The sequence below is a fragment of the Canis aureus genome, chromosome 8 (assembly GCF_053574225.1).
Source record: "Canis aureus isolate CA01 chromosome 8, VMU_Caureus_v.1.0, whole genome shotgun sequence".
NCBI lineage: Eukaryota > Metazoa > Chordata > Mammalia > Carnivora > Canidae > Canis > Canis aureus.
This window is the reverse complement of record NC_135618.1, coordinates 32,848,010-32,863,099: the sequence shown is the minus strand read 5'-3', so window position 1 is coordinate 32,863,099 and position 15,090 is coordinate 32,848,010. Positions and strand designations below refer to the sequence as shown.

The 15,090-nt window shown below is 40.6% G+C and overlaps 1 protein-coding gene and 1 long non-coding RNA gene across 2 annotated transcripts in view; one reads left to right on the top strand and one right to left on the bottom strand.

Moving 5' to 3' along the window:
- Positions 1-11,908: 11,908 nt before the first annotated feature.
- LOC144318577 (uncharacterized) lies at positions 11,909-14,220 on the bottom strand. Its single transcript, XM_077905663.1, has 2 exons — positions 13,355-14,220; positions 11,909-12,964 (listed from the first exon to the last, which is right to left on the bottom strand). Exons 1-2 carry the CDS (start codon positions 14,167-14,169, stop codon positions 12,949-12,951), a joined length of 831 nt encoding a protein of 276 aa, XP_077761789.1. The 5' UTR covers positions 14,170-14,220; the 3' UTR covers positions 11,909-12,948.
- The window catches only part of LOC144318578 (uncharacterized), a 38,262-nt gene continuing 37,252 nt past the window's right edge, over positions 14,081-15,090 (top strand). Inside the window, exon 1 of the long non-coding RNA XR_013384626.1 lies at positions 14,081-14,315. This is a non-coding gene — a long non-coding RNA (uncharacterized LOC144318578). The remainder of the gene's footprint in view (positions 14,316-15,090) is intronic.

The following is a 15,090-nucleotide window of genomic DNA, read 5'->3' as shown; positions in this document are numbered from 1 at the left end:
AAGTTATTTATGATATATTCCCAAGAGCTTCTTGCTAAGCTGACTTGGAAATTTCTAGGCTTATTCCTTCTGGTCTGGAGTATAGTTTTCTCCTGGGAAATTCTACTCTTGCAAATTCAACTTTCCCACGTATGTAGGTAGACAATCACTAAAAGGGGATACTCTTGAGGGATTTTAGGGGAGGAAACAGCCTTGAATGGAGGGGTAGGGCATGGATTATGGAGTAGAAGAAATTCCAAGTCTCAGTACCCAGGAGAAAAGTGCTAGTGAATAGAGTTCTTGAGCCCATATAAATCACAAGTTGTTACTGTTTACACATAGATTTTTTCTTTATTTTTCCTTTTCGTCTTCTTCTTTTTTCTTTAAAGAAATAAGGACTTTCAGTCTTATGGTTGGCAGTCAAGCTTCCTTTAGTGACCATAAATCTCTCCCAAATGCTAAGAACCTGCGCAAATTTGGCAAGCCAGCTGAGTAAAAAGGTCATCTTCTTGCCTAACGGCAGATTCTGTAGTTTTTACCACACAATTCCCTTTATGGTCATAATTGTCCCTTGCAAAAATATAGTGTTACAGCAGAACTCATAAAACTGCTGCCTCTGGAATAAACAAGAAAGGGCACATTCTCATTTCCAAACAACTTATGCACCAATAGAGTTTAGCTTCCATTTAAGACAGAAAGCAGTGATTCCACTAACAATGCAGTGTCTTTGATAGACGGCCCGTTTGACCTTTTAGTGCACAGATGAATCTGTTTGCACCTATTTGGGTATGTATGTCTTTTAGTTTGTAGATAACATATGACTTGCACATCTATTTACAGTTCCTACAAGGCAGCGATGCTCTCGTTGGTTAGTGCAGGATCTGGCACACTTTAAGTGCAAGGAGGAGCTTAATAATACACTGTTTTCAGCATTTTCAGTCCTGAAAAGAAGCAAAACGGAGAAGAAGGAAGCAGCACATGGTGAAGAAATGGAGGTAGCCTCAACCTGAAAGAGAATTTAAGACAACCTCCATGCTTTGAAGTTAGAAAGAACATGAGGGGGTGGAAAAAGAAAGGATGAACATTAGAATCACATACGCAAAACTATTTCTAAATCACGTGACGTGAGGTTTCAGTGGGTTATTTTGCAGATAAAATGGCCAAAGCCCTCTTTTTTTTTTTTTTTTTTTTTTTTTTTTTTTTTTTTTTTTTTTTTTGGTGGAAGGAATGGTAACTTTTACATTCTGGGACATGCAAAAAGAAATAAAATTTTAAGGGGCAGGTTAACTTGGCAAATAGCTTTCCTTCTTTACCTGATTCTGTAGAGAAAAGAATATCCCACAAATACGTGAGGACAGGGAGGGGAGGCCATTAGATCACATGTAAAACATAAGACACTGTCTCACTTTTGGGTTTTAAACCATGTGGCCCAGTTGTACTTTGGTTTTGATGGACTATGGTGCTTAGATGTTGAGTGCTCTAGAGCTGGATAGCCTGGGCCAAATCCATATCCTCAAGTCTCTGGTCATGGGGGCAAGTTATTAAACTTGGTTAAGTTGTTTGTTTCTCTATAACATGGGGCTAATGATAGTGATGTAAAAGGGTTGACATACGTTATGCCCTTAGATCAGTGCCTGGTACTGCAAACATACAAAAATGCCAGTTATTGGAAGTAGTTGTAGAAACAGTAATACAAGTTGCATTAGTTTGCTTGGGCTGCCATAACAATGAACTGCACATGGGGTGGCTTAAACTGCAGAAATTTATTCTCTGAAAGCTCTGGAAGCTGCAAATCTAAAATCAAGTGCCAGCAGGTTCACACACCTTCTTTGCCTCTTCTAGTTTCTGGTGGTTCTTGGTGTTTCTTGGCTCAAAGCAGTATTGCAATCTCTGCCTCTGTCTTTACCTGGCCTTCTTCTGTGTCTCAGTCTCCCTTTCCTTTATCCTATTTCAGATCTACTCAACATTCAAGATAATCTCTTCTTGAAATCTTTAACATTACATCTGCAAAGTCTCTATTTCCAAATAAGGTTACATTCACTGGTACAGGAGATTAGGACTTGGACCTACCTTTTGTGGAAGGACACAGTTTAACACACTGCACACACCACGCCCCTCGGTTCAGGTGTGGCTTGTCACACACATTATCCCCACTAGCACTCCCAATAGGTGTTTTTACACCTGAATTATTTAGGTAGTCCATCTTTTCAATCTCAGTAATAGGTTTAGAATAGGTCAGTCCTAATTTGGTCAGTGAAATCTTCCCTGGAGTTTTAGGATTCTTTTTTTCTTTTTAAAAGATTTTATTTATCTGTTCATGAGAGGCACCAGAGAGAGGCAGAGACACAGGCAGAGGGAGAAGTAGGCTCCCTGTGGGGAGCTTAATGCAGGACTCAATCCCAGGACCCCAGGATCTTGACCTGAGCCAAAGGCAGATGCTCAACCACTGAGCCACCCAGGCATCCCTGGGATTTTTCTGATATAATGATATACTATTGATCTTACATAAACAGGAGTTGGTTGAGGTCGTTATGCACAACCACACTTGAGGAAGCCATTGAATTTCCAAACTGATGAAAGCAGTTTACAGAAAGAGGCACAATTTTGACAGTGGGAAAGTGGAAGAGAGGCAGGTAAGGAAGGATGGAGGGATGAGAAAAAGAAAGAATACTTTCTTTTCTTGTTTTAAACAGAATTTAGCTGTTCCTCTCTCCTAGTACTTAACACTTTATACAATTGTATAATAGACATTGCCTGCATGCTTCTCTCCTTTATTAAGTGAAGGATTGAAGACTCCTTGAAGGTCAAGTTTGTATGCAATTGATTTTTGTAACCTCTCAGTTTTCATCCCATTCCACTGGGAACTCAGTAGACATTTATTGAATGAATGGGAATGGGTGGGATTAAGGAAACTAATCTTTTAAAATCTCTTACTATGTTCTACACATTGTGCTAGATACTTTCCATGAATTATGTCATTTTACCCTGTAACATCTTTGTAAGGCAAGCATTATTATCTCTCTTTAGGGATAATTGAGCCACAACTCAGAAAGTTTATGTGGATTTCTAAGCACTATAAAGTCTTAGGTGGTGGAATTGGGATTTGGATTCAAAGTTACCTACTTTTAAAACTTGTCCTTTAAGTCTATCTGGTCCCTAAATCTGATGTTTTGACAGAATTTCTAACAAGGAGAAACATTTTGGTATGGATTTGTGAGGACAAATGATAGAGGTGGGATGCTTGGATTGAATGGATATAATTTCTATATCTAGAAAAACATTGGGAAGATAATAAAAATATATAAATGATCTCATGTAAATTCCAAATTCAAAACTCTACATGAGCTTCTCCTTATTCTTGGATAAAATATAAACTTCTGACTGTGTCTTTAAAGCCCTTTGTGACTTGTCATTTGCCTTCAGTCTAGCCTTACAGGCATCTTTTAAAAAATTTGTTTGAATTTTGTTAGTTAATGTACAGTGCAATAGCAGTTTCTGGAGTAGAATTCAGTGATTCATCACTTACATTCAATACCCAGTGCTCATCACAAAAAATGACCTCCTTTTTAAAAAATATATGTATTTTTCAAAATTTTTTTCTTTAAATTCAATTTGCCAGCATATACCATAACACCCATTGCTCATCCCATCAAGTGCCTTCCTTAGGGCCCATCACCCAGTTACCATTTCCCCATCTCCTCACCCACCTCCCCTTTTGCAACCCTTTGTTTGTTTCCCAAAGTTAGACAAATACCTTACTAATAGCCTTATGTATATCTTATCTCCAGACAGTCGAGAGCTTCCTTTCTGTTCCCTAACCACACTCAACTCACTCTTGCCCATTCACTAGCATTCTCTTTCTCTGATGCACCCTCCTGATCTCATGACTGTTTTTTTTTCCTGTCTTTTTGATCTCAGAGAGGTCACACATCATAAGCAGCTTATTCATTTTCATCATGTAAAACTATTTTAATTTTAAATTTTAACACTTCGCACTATTTGACATTTTCTTGTTTGTTTACTTGAATGTGTTTATCTTCTATTTTCCACTCTACTTCAGCAGAATGTAAAATATCTTAAAGCTAGACCAATGTCTATCTTGTTGTTGCTTGCAGCTCCCCTCCCCAGATCTTTGGCAATCATAAGCCTTCAGTAGGTATTTTTTGAACGAATGAATGAATGAAATTATAGTAGTGAAGTGGCTGTGGATTGGCAGTGCCCACAATAATTGAACTTAAGATCAGATGTAACAGAATAAATATTTGAAAGTAGTTGGCTAGAGTACAAGGTGCATTAAGGATAGCAGGACGTAAAAGCAGGGCATTTTGATATGGCCATTTTGATGCTGTAGTTTTTTGATGCATCTGTATCAAAATGGTTCTGGTAAAATAGATGGGACAGTGATGAAAATACCACATGGCAAGTATTCATAGGCTTTTCTCCTCTTATGCCTGCAAAGGAAGAGCATATATTTTTTTCTGTTCACTTTCTTGGATCTTAGGTGGAACAGATCCTGGGAACTACCTCCCATTAAAGGGCTATCGCTAATATTTGTCTCTGATAGAGAAGAATTGGAGGGAAGAAAAGATGTGATTGATTTACATAAGAGAGGTACTGTAGTAAGTCATGCAAAGAAAACATTTATCAGGAAGGCAAAGAGTCAAGGAAAGAGGGCTGATGTTCAGAGAGAAACAAAAAGATTGAAGGAGGAGCAGATGTCCTGTGAAGAGGATTTTTGAGGAGTGCGATGGGTAAATAGGGCTGATTAGGACATTTGGAGCTCTTTGTGTAATATGCTTTTCCTACTTTATCACCTCTTCAAGGTACTCCAGTAGAGAATTGTGTGATTTTTTTTTCGGCTACTGGAGTTGGATTTGTGTTTCTTCTAGATGTGACAAGGCCCAGATAAGCCTCTGAAGTAAAAGTTTTAAAACACAGATTTATCTGGCCTACATGCGTGTATTTATTTTTATTAGTAAGTCATGCTACAACATAGACCTCTGATGCTGACTTCTTTCTTACCCCCATTCCAGCCACTCATTGAGCATCACTTCTTTATAGCAAGAAAACCACCAATACCAGGTATGCATTGTAAGAGTTTAGAGCCTAATGCTTTCCATCATAGTAAAAATATTGAACAAAATAAAATACAATGTATATATGCCATTAATGATGAAGGAAATTAATAGAAATAACTGAGAATTCTCAATTCCGATTGAGAATTCCTCGTGCAATTTGATGCTCAGATAAGTAATCATACTGTGACCCAACTCTCTGCCATGTTTCCCCATAATGCTGCTTTTTTTAAGATAAATATTTGCAGTGAAATAGCATTGGCCAAATTAGAGGGTTTATCAGAAGCAAGTTCTCATATACATAAACAGGAAAAGTTCCATTATTGAGTTACTTCATCTAAGTCATGCATCATTTGGAAATAATGCTTCTAAGTGAGAAATCAAGACCAAGAGTCAGGCCATACAAGGTATATTTTAATATGTAGATAATCAGGAAACATTTAACATATATTGAATAATGGTCTTCCCTGAGAAAAACAAGAGTGGTGACATGACTCCTGATTCTGTGTGATTTGTCTGGTGGACGTTTCTCACAAACCAATTCATTCTTCAGCCCTTTTCTTGCCTCACACATCCCTGGCCCTCATGCTATTTCATCCTCTACCTTGGGTTGTTTATAAAGTGGTAGAGTTTATAGATGGAGTGAAGCTGAAGGATGAGATAAAAATATGTGTTTTTGAGAATTGAAATAGTCAGAAGTTTGTTTTTTTTACTTGTTTATTTCAAAATTCCTACATCAAAAACACTCAGTAAAACTGATCTTGGTGGAAAGTCTTTGGTATTAATAATTAGCTGTATCAAAGGAGCCTCTCTAAATGCCATGTTTCTAGAGGAGGAGCTGGGCAAAATTCATATAGGATCAAGATAAGATTTAAAAGGCACATTTGTGTTAGATTCTGGGGGTTGAGTGAAAAACGTGTGCATCTGGCCTCAGTTCAATAAGAAATAGGAAAGCAGAAAAATTTCCTTTTAATCCTAGAGTGATAGAAATAAAGTGGCATTGTTGTTATTGCTATTGTTAACTTTAGAAGACTAAAGTTCACAGATAGTTGCTTGGGTATTAAAAATCTTACTTGGAAAAACAAAAATAAATTAAAAAAATTTTCATAGTCAAATAAATTTGGGAAATGCGGAGTCAAACACAGCTAAGCATTTGTCCAAGCTGCAGGGCCTCCAGGGCCTTCAGAATGTTGATATGCCTCACAAATGTCCTGAAGGGGGGATAGTAGACAATGTTTCCTCAACTTGGGGAACTGGTGGTCTGAAAGCACACTGGGCTGCAGAATGCAACTGATTTCAAGGACAAACAGAACTAGAAAGCAGAGGAAATAATAAAGGGATTATCCAAATAACCCAGAGAGAAAATAGTACTCTCCTGCCTTAGAGGTAACAGAACACGATTGGAAAGGAAGTTCTCAATGCTGTGGTGTATAGGAAGTAACAAAAAAATTGGCACAAAATAGACATTCTTGAGATCTTTGCCATCCTTTATACAGGTACATGTACCTACATCTTTAATTTTGTATTAATCTATATTTCTATCAATTGAACATTTCTATCTTTAGTTAAATGTGACACATGCCAAGCTCCTTACACTTTGCTCTCCACCTACTCACTTCCTGTATAATTTATTCATCAAGTGCCTCTATCTCTCAAGCTCTAATACATCAGATTCTTCTTTGATGACTCCTTCTTGCCACCTGAAAACTCACAAAAAAACCTGTCATTTTTACTTCCTAATTATTGCTAAACCTTGTCCACCTCTTCATCTCCTCTGGCTTCCCAACAAATTCTCTTTCCAAAATTATTTTCTTAAAAACAAGTTTAATGGAGTCACCTTCACTCTGTGCTCGAAATACTGTACTTCCCTGTTGCCCAAAGGATAGAGTCATCCTTCTAAGTGAAGGCTTCTGTGACCTGGCCCAGACTCCCCGTCTGCCACGTCTTCCTCAACTGAGCCAAGACTGTTCCCTGATGCAACACAGCAGGCATTAGGCCTCTGTGTCCTGTGCACATGTTGTCTCCTCTACCTGAACTGTCTTTCCTTCTCTATTTGGCAAAAGTTTGCTTGTGAAATTGTTTGCTCCCTCTTTGAGATCAGTTATTAGGATATTAAAGATATCTATTCCGTTGCTGTCCCTCACATACCCCAGTATTGCTAGCATATAGATAAAGAAAAACAATATAGGCCTGGTTTTGTTTCCTCTACCAAAGTCTCTTCATGAGTGAGTAAGCATTTTCTTCTAATCTTCTGGTGAATATGTTGGTCTGGAAGCTTCCCAAGACTTTCTAAATGTTGAAATAAATTATTCCCATTGGTTCTCCTTTGTCCTCCGTTATTCAAAATATAAATACCACTTAGTTAAATTTAATTCCATTTGTGGCCCATTTTGCCTCTCTAAAAACAACTAAAAACTGCTTATTTCGTTACTAATATTTATCACATAATTTACTAATTTTCAATTCGATAGCAGCAAACCAATACCAAGGTCACTTTCCAAGTCCTTTTTAAAAACGAGATGGCAAAGTGCCAAGAGTTTGGTGCAGTGTCCAATTCTAATGAAACATTAAACATTTTAGCCAGCAATTCCAGTGTCCTCTGACTGCTTTAAAAACATTTGGTTGGATGCCATCTGTTCTTGGTGATTTATTTATGTTTTGTTTGTCAATTTTTTTTCTAAAGTATCCTCTCTACTTACTTATTTATTGATCAATTTCTCTGGCCTACATAGTATGAAAGTCACTAGGAAATATTAAACAGCTAACTTGTGCCCAGCATGGTGCTGGGAAATGTGGGAAATACGAAACATTTGAGATTATGCATCTGTCCTCCAGAAGCTTGTGTTTAGCTGGGGTAAAAAGCAAAAACAAAAATATGTAGACCATGTGACTTAAGTGACCTGGGTGCTATTAGTTGCAGGTACAAAATACATTAAACTCCAGATTTCAGTGTCTCCTGAGCACCTTCCAGCAGCCCTCTCCGCTTCCCTGCCAAACCCTTCCATTTCTCTGTGGAATTTCTAAGAGGTGTTTCTCATGTTGTCAAGGAAAGTCTACTTGTATTCTTTTGGGCTAGCATTCTCTTGGACACTTATTGCTTAAAAATGCTTTGAGAGAGGTATTTCAGCATGGCCACTGCTGTCAGTGGAAATGTTTGCTGTCTGCCAGGCACAGCTGGCACTGTTGCTGCTTCTCATCTGCTCTACAGGCTGGCTTGATGCTGCCATTTTGTGTGATGGAAAGACGGAAAGAATTTTGGCCTTTCTAAGTCTGTTCCCTGAGCCCTGAAGTACAGCCAACCACATACCTAGTCTCTCACTATCTTTTGTCAAAACAATCTCTCATCTTCTGTCTTGCACCTCTTTTTTTCAGACCTTGAGGTGGCTGGACAATAGACTTCATCTATTTCCTCAACTTGAATTCCTTCTGCCTCTGGTCACTATGCACCACTCCTTTCCTTCCTCACAACGAAAATTAAAACTTCTCATTCACATATACTCATGCAAAACAATGCTGGGAGGTATCACTGATCCTACATGTCCAATCTTCATTTGCTACTGAATAAATTCACAATGCATCTCAATTAATCCTCACAGCAACCCTACAAGGTGGGTACTGCTATTCATGTTTTACAGCAAAGTGTACTTAAGTTTAGAGAAACTAGCTTAAGGGTACACGACTAGTAAGATTCCATTATTAGAAAATGTTGGCAGCCTATTCCATGAGTGGGAAACTGTAGCAGTTTGATTGCTTTAATTTGCATTCCTTTTTGTTACATAAAAAAAGTAATGTCTTGATTATAGAGAAACCAGCAAAGTGAATTTTATTTTGATAGAACTTTAAGATAGAACGTGATAGAACTTTAAGTTAAATTCGCGGTGGCTGATTGGTCCCTCCCTCAGAATCTCTCTCTCTCTTTTTTTTTTTTTTTAACTGTAATGTAACTCTTTAAGCCAAATTTGAAATCAATAAACAATAAGGCCACTGCTCAAATCAGGCATTATCTGCTTCAGAACTTGTCATGTCTCAGTTTCTGATTGGCAAGTGAATTACAGCCAAGTACTTATTAGATGGTTAGGCTCCCTTCCAGTACAGTCTTCAATTATCTTTGTTATTGTACAGCAAAGAACATTTGCTTGATGAAGTGGGGCTGATTTGCTTATTGTATGTCTCTGCATTCTCGTTAATCTCTCCAATCCTGCAATTTGTATCGGTTTTCTAGTTATTAGTGTGAATTGATGAGACCATGCTTTATTATTAGTGCTGTCTCCTAGCAGTACGTAACCCTTTGGAATATGCAGAAAACATGACAAATCCCCCAGCCCTGAAGTCTTTGCAGGCTAAGTATGAATGGCCCCACTACAACAAACCGACAGGGAAGAGTGCTAATGTTTTAACTGGTGAAGCTAAAGAGTGAATAGGAATCTATTAACATTCTTAGTCATTTAAACAGTCATCTGTTTCTTCTTCTCATTCCTGTGGCTTAAATGTGTAGTTTAAAAATGTATTTTCAGGGGATCCCTGGGTGGTTCAGTGGTTTAGCGCCTGTCCTACATCAGGCTCCCTGCAGGGAGCCTGCTTCTCATTCGGCCTGTGTCTCTGCCTCTCTCTCTGTGTCTCTCATGAATAAATAAATAAAATCTTTAAAAATAAATAAATGTGTATTTTCATTTGTGCGTGATTGTCACTTCTTCCTGTATTTCATGATGATGCTAGACCAAACCCCAATTTTACTGTAGGACTTTAGCTGAAGAACTCCTTGAGCCTCCTAACAAAGATTTCCCTCTCAGGTGACCCACATGAACTCTCTAGTTTATAATTAAATATTGATTATTATATCTTATTATATCTCTTCAGAAAATCCCAAGTAGTCAAATGGTCATGTTTCTCTACTTAGGGAATCACCTGTCTTTTTGCTTCCATTGGACTTGTCTAAGAATCATCACAGAGCACCCGACTGAGGGCAGAGACAGGTAGGCATCATGATATCCCTTGAACACTACTTCAAGGAGAAAAATAACACCACTCAATACATTTCAACGATTCCCTAATCAATTACTTCTCAGTAGTGAATTATTTTCATAGGACAGTAGAACTCTTGCTTCAAGACTTGAAAAACATAAAGTTTGGCATGGGATATGGGGATTCACACACAGCATATAATGTTGTAGCATGTGAGCAATATCTAAAGAGTAGATTACTGGAAATAATGTTTTGGGCAGAATTGAAAGGTTTTGCTAAAAAGTGGATTTTTATAAAGATCATAAAGGAGAAAATGAATCATTCTTTGGAGGAAGATGAAAATACCTGTGTTTTTACACGTGGAAAATGCCTTCATGTTTAAACTCTCCAAAAACTGCAGCTCTATTCTTTTGAGGTCAACATCCTGAAATAAGGGAAATATATGCTCTTTGTGTACCTTATATCTCTTGTACTTTGTTAACCAAGCATTTATGATCTTGTGTCTTTTCGGTGTGGACTATTACATCCTTTCAGATGCCCAGGGGAAATGACCATTTCTCCATTTCTGCTCAAATCTTTCCATATTCAGTATTGTGTAAAGATGCCCTGAGAGGTAAAGTGTATGAATAATGATGTTTTATGACTGCAATTATTCCTCAGTTGATTATTCATTACTCATAGTGTGAACTCTGAGCGAAATTTACATTCTCTTCCTATAGTTAAATGTTACTATCAATTTAGTGTTATAAATTTCTGCCGGATGTAAAGTAATCACGCCTCATTTCCAATATTGAATTGTCTTTGAGTGATCATATGTCTTTACCAAGCCTTTTCTATTAATTACTAATATTTTCAATCTTGTATAGTACCATAAATCTTATCCATTAGATGAAAAATCATGGTTAATTCTGAATCATTAAATGAAAACTAATGACTCAATCTAACTCAATTCATGATAGTATCCTTCTAAATTTCATGTTTGCTCTAATCTCCATGAAACTGGATGCATTTATATGCTTGCTTCACATTTGTGTTTTAGCCTTTATCCTAGTTTATTCCTTCCCAAATAGTTCTATATTTGTACCTTGAATTCTTCCAAAAAATCTTAAAGTAGCTTTCTGCTGGGTTCACTATCACTTGGATGTCTTTCTCAAATTACTTTCAAATCTCTGCTCTTAGGAAAATCTCAATAGCTTGATTTTTGTTTTTGTTTTTCAAAATATTTTGGATAGATTTTTCATTTATTTCCAATACCAAAACATATTCTCATGTTTGGCTAAAAACATTAAGCAATGATTAGACAAGGCATTTATTGCAAACATAGAGGATAATTTTAGTCACATATATGCTTTTCTTCATTTTTTTCCATTATGGGTAAATAATGCTCTGATGAATATTCTTTTTTTTTTTTAAAGATTTTATTTATTTATTCATGAAAGACACACAGAGAGAAAGGCAGAGACGTAGGCAGAGGGAGAAGCAGGCTCCAGGCAGGGAGCATGATGTGGGACTTGATCCTGAGACCGTGGATCATGCCCTGAGCCAGGGGTAGGTGCTCAACTGCTGAGCCACCCAGGCATCCCTGAATATTCTTATACATAATTTTCGTGCATATTTCTGTTTATTTCCTTGAGATAATTGTTTAGAAGTTTTATCTCCAGGAAAATGTTCTTTTTTAAGCAAATTTTAATCTTTGCCTAAATTTGGTATTTATTTATATATGAAAATAAGTGCTTGTATATATTATTGAGCACTGATGTTTCTTCAATTATGAATTGCCCGTTTAGTTCCCTTTGTCCATATGTCTTGAACTTTTCATCTTATTACTAATTTGTAAGACATATTAATAAATTTGTGGGATCAATCCCTTGTCACATATTCTTGAATACACATTTTATTTGCTCAACCTTATTAATTCTTTTTTTTTTCCCCGATGCAAACACACGAGGGTTTATTTACAAGCTCGAGCTTGGGTCCAAGTATACCCAACACAGCGGAGCAGGGACTTGGACCCCGAGGTGGGTTTCAGCTTAGTTTTTATAGGCTGGTCTAGGGGATCTTCAGAAGGGCTGGAGGAATTTCTCAAGTTCTGTTTACATTTTGATATGGGGCTTTCAAGGGCGTTGAGCTCTGTTCTTATTCTAATAGGGAAATAATAAGAACAGAGCTGCCCCTGGCTTGGGCTTGCCCTTGGTTTGGGCTCTGTTCTCATTCTAATAGGGGCTTTCTAGGACGTTAAGCTGCAAGCTGTTTTCTTCATGTAACTGAAGTAAGGTAAAGTTCAGCTCTTATTCACAGGGGCCTGGGATGGCTGCACTTGTGATAACGCTGAACTCAAAGTGGAATGGCCTTAATTTTCTCAGCCTCCACATTTCCCCCTCTCAGAGGAACCTAAGGAAGGACCCAATCATGGGTCCAGGTTGCTCTCAGAGTGAGCCAGGGGGAATGATTAAACCAGGATTCTAACCAACCTTGTTGCTATTCTCGCTCTCATTTACATCCCAGGGAAGAAGCAACATCTTACGTTTGAGGCAGCACATAACCAACCCCACCCGACCCTTTTGTTGTAAGAAGACTAAGTCTAATCCCCTTCTATTTTGAAAGACAACCTCAGACTAGGGAGTCTTGGAGGTGGGAAATAAGTGAGAACGGCGCAGTCTTAGCTTTAGGGGATTGTCCTTGTCCGGTTGGCTTTTCCATTCTGGAACAAAGTCCTTGAGAACGGCGTGTGGGTCAGCTGGCCGGACGTGGGTGTAGTGGACCCAGGGAGTAATCCCGTCGACCTTGAGAGCGGTGGGAGTGGTCAGGATCACGATGGAAGGTCCCTTCCAGCGAGGTTGAAGTGTCCCGTGTTGGTATCTCCGCACGTACACCCAGTCACCTGGCCGATATCGATGGGGGTCCGGGGGTGGCCCAGTCTCATAGAGGGCCCTCAGCTTAGGCCACACCTGCTCATGGGTTCATTGTAACATTTGGAGGAGAAAAGAAGTTGGTGATCATCAAATTCAGCAAGCACTTCAGGTTTTAAATTGGGGATAACAGGTGGAGGAAGACTGAACATGATCTCCTAGGGAGTCAGTCCCATCTTATATGGGGAGTTCCTCACCCTATATAGGGCGAAGGGGAAGAGAGTCACCCAGTCCCCGCCAGTCTCCAGGGCTAATTTACCTAAGGTCTCCTTTAATGTTCTGTTCATCCTGTCTACCTGTCCTGAGCTCTGGGGCCTATATGCACAATGTAATTTCCAATCTGCCCCAAATACTGGTGCCACTCCCCGTGTTACCTTAGAGACGAATCCTGGGCCGTTGTCTGACCCAATCTTAACAGGAAAACCATACCTCGGTAAGTTGTCTTCCAGCAGTTTCTTGGTCACGGTCTGTGCCGTTTCGTGTTTGGTGGGAAATGCCTCTGTCCATCCTGAAAAAGTATCTACAAACACTAATAAATACCTGGATCTGTATTTTCCAGGTTTTACCTCAGTGAAGTCCACTTCCCAGTAGGCTCCTGGGCGGTCCCCCCGGAGCCGGGTGCCCGGGTTAGATCCATGGGCGGTGGCATTAGTTAACTGGCCTGGGTGGCAGCTCGCGGCAATCTGCTCGATCTTTGCTCGAGAGTCTTTAATAGTGATCTCTGCATGTCGTATGAGGTCTCCCGTCTTCCTTGTCCCCATGTGACGACTCCGATGCATTTGGGATAGGCCTCGCCGTCCCAGTTCCTCCGGCAGGATGATGCTGGAGTCTGGGGCCCTCCCCCAGCCACGCAAGCGCTGGGTCACAGGCAAGCGTTTGACCCAGTGTAAGTCCGCATCAGTATAGGTGGGGGTGTCCGGCAGGGTCGGTGCCCCCGGATCAGGTGGCCTGGTTGCTAAGACCTGGGTCACCAGAAGGGCCGCCTCCTTTGCTTTTAAATGGGCTCGCAGGTTTCCCCCGCTACTGGCGTGTCTGCCTTTTGGTGCCCCGGACAGTGGGTGACGGCCGGGCCTTGGGCAGCGGAGGGCCCTCAGGAGTTCGAGAATCTCCGTTTGGTTTTGAACAGTCCTTCCCTCCGCTGTCAGGAGCCCTCCCGCCCTCCCTGTAAAGGGCTCCGCGGACGTGAGCGGTGGCCAGGGCGGACCTGCTGTCGGCGGAGATGCTGATTCTTGACCTTCCCCCATGGTCCGCGCCTTGGCCAGTGCGGTCAGTTCTGCCCTGAGCCGAGGTCCGGCTGCCCGTGGCCCCGCCCGGACGGTCTCCGTCTCCGTGGTTACGGGCCCCGCATCTGACTCCTTCTCCGACAAAACTGCTGCCGGCCGTGTCCCAGGTGGCGTCCCATTCGGCAGTGGCTGGCCCTGGAGATCAGCTCTGACTCCGTGCCCTTGTGCCACAATTTCTTGACAGTCGTGCAGAGGGGGGTCCCAGTCTGGGTTAGGGAGTAGCGTTGCCGGATTCAGGGTGTCGGTGGCTTAAATGAAATTCTGGTGGGGTTTAGCAGCAGGGCATTGCTGATCCAGCGGTCTGGGGGCTGTTTGAGTGCCCCTTCAATAGCATGTGGGGGGGTAACATGCAGTTCTTGCCCCATGGCCAGTTTGTCTGCATCCTTGACCATAGTGGCCACCGCAGCAATAATTTTTAAGCACGGGGGCCATCCAGCAGCCACCGGGTCCAACTTTTTGGAGAGATAGGCTATGGGTCTCTCCCAGGGCCCTAAGTACTGGACACGGACCCCTTTTGTCACCCCGTCTTTCTCATCCACATACAGGTAGAAAGGCTTGGCTAGATCGGGCAACCCAAGAGCCTGGGCAGACAGTAAGGCCTGTTTAAGGTCATTAAAGCCTCTGTTCATGGCCTCTGTCCATTCAAAATTTTGCTGCTGCCTGGTGGCCCCTTGCAGCCATGAAGTTTTGTTTGCCAATTTCCCTTGGGGGTGTAATAAAACCGAATGTTGTGCCCCAGTGTCCACTAGGAATTCAACAGGTTGTCCCTCCACTTTAAGAGTTACCCTGGGCTCAGGGAGGGGTGCCGAACCCTGACTCCCCTAATTGTCCAAGTCCTCCATTTCCAAGATCTTGGCAGGGGCCTTAGATCATTTGTTAGGG

Excerpts from the sequence above, each read along its gene's own strand:
- LOC144318577 (XM_077905663.1), bottom strand. The coding sequence starts at position 14,169 with ATGGGGGAAGGTCAAGAATCAGCATCTCCGCCGACAGCAGGTCCGCCC.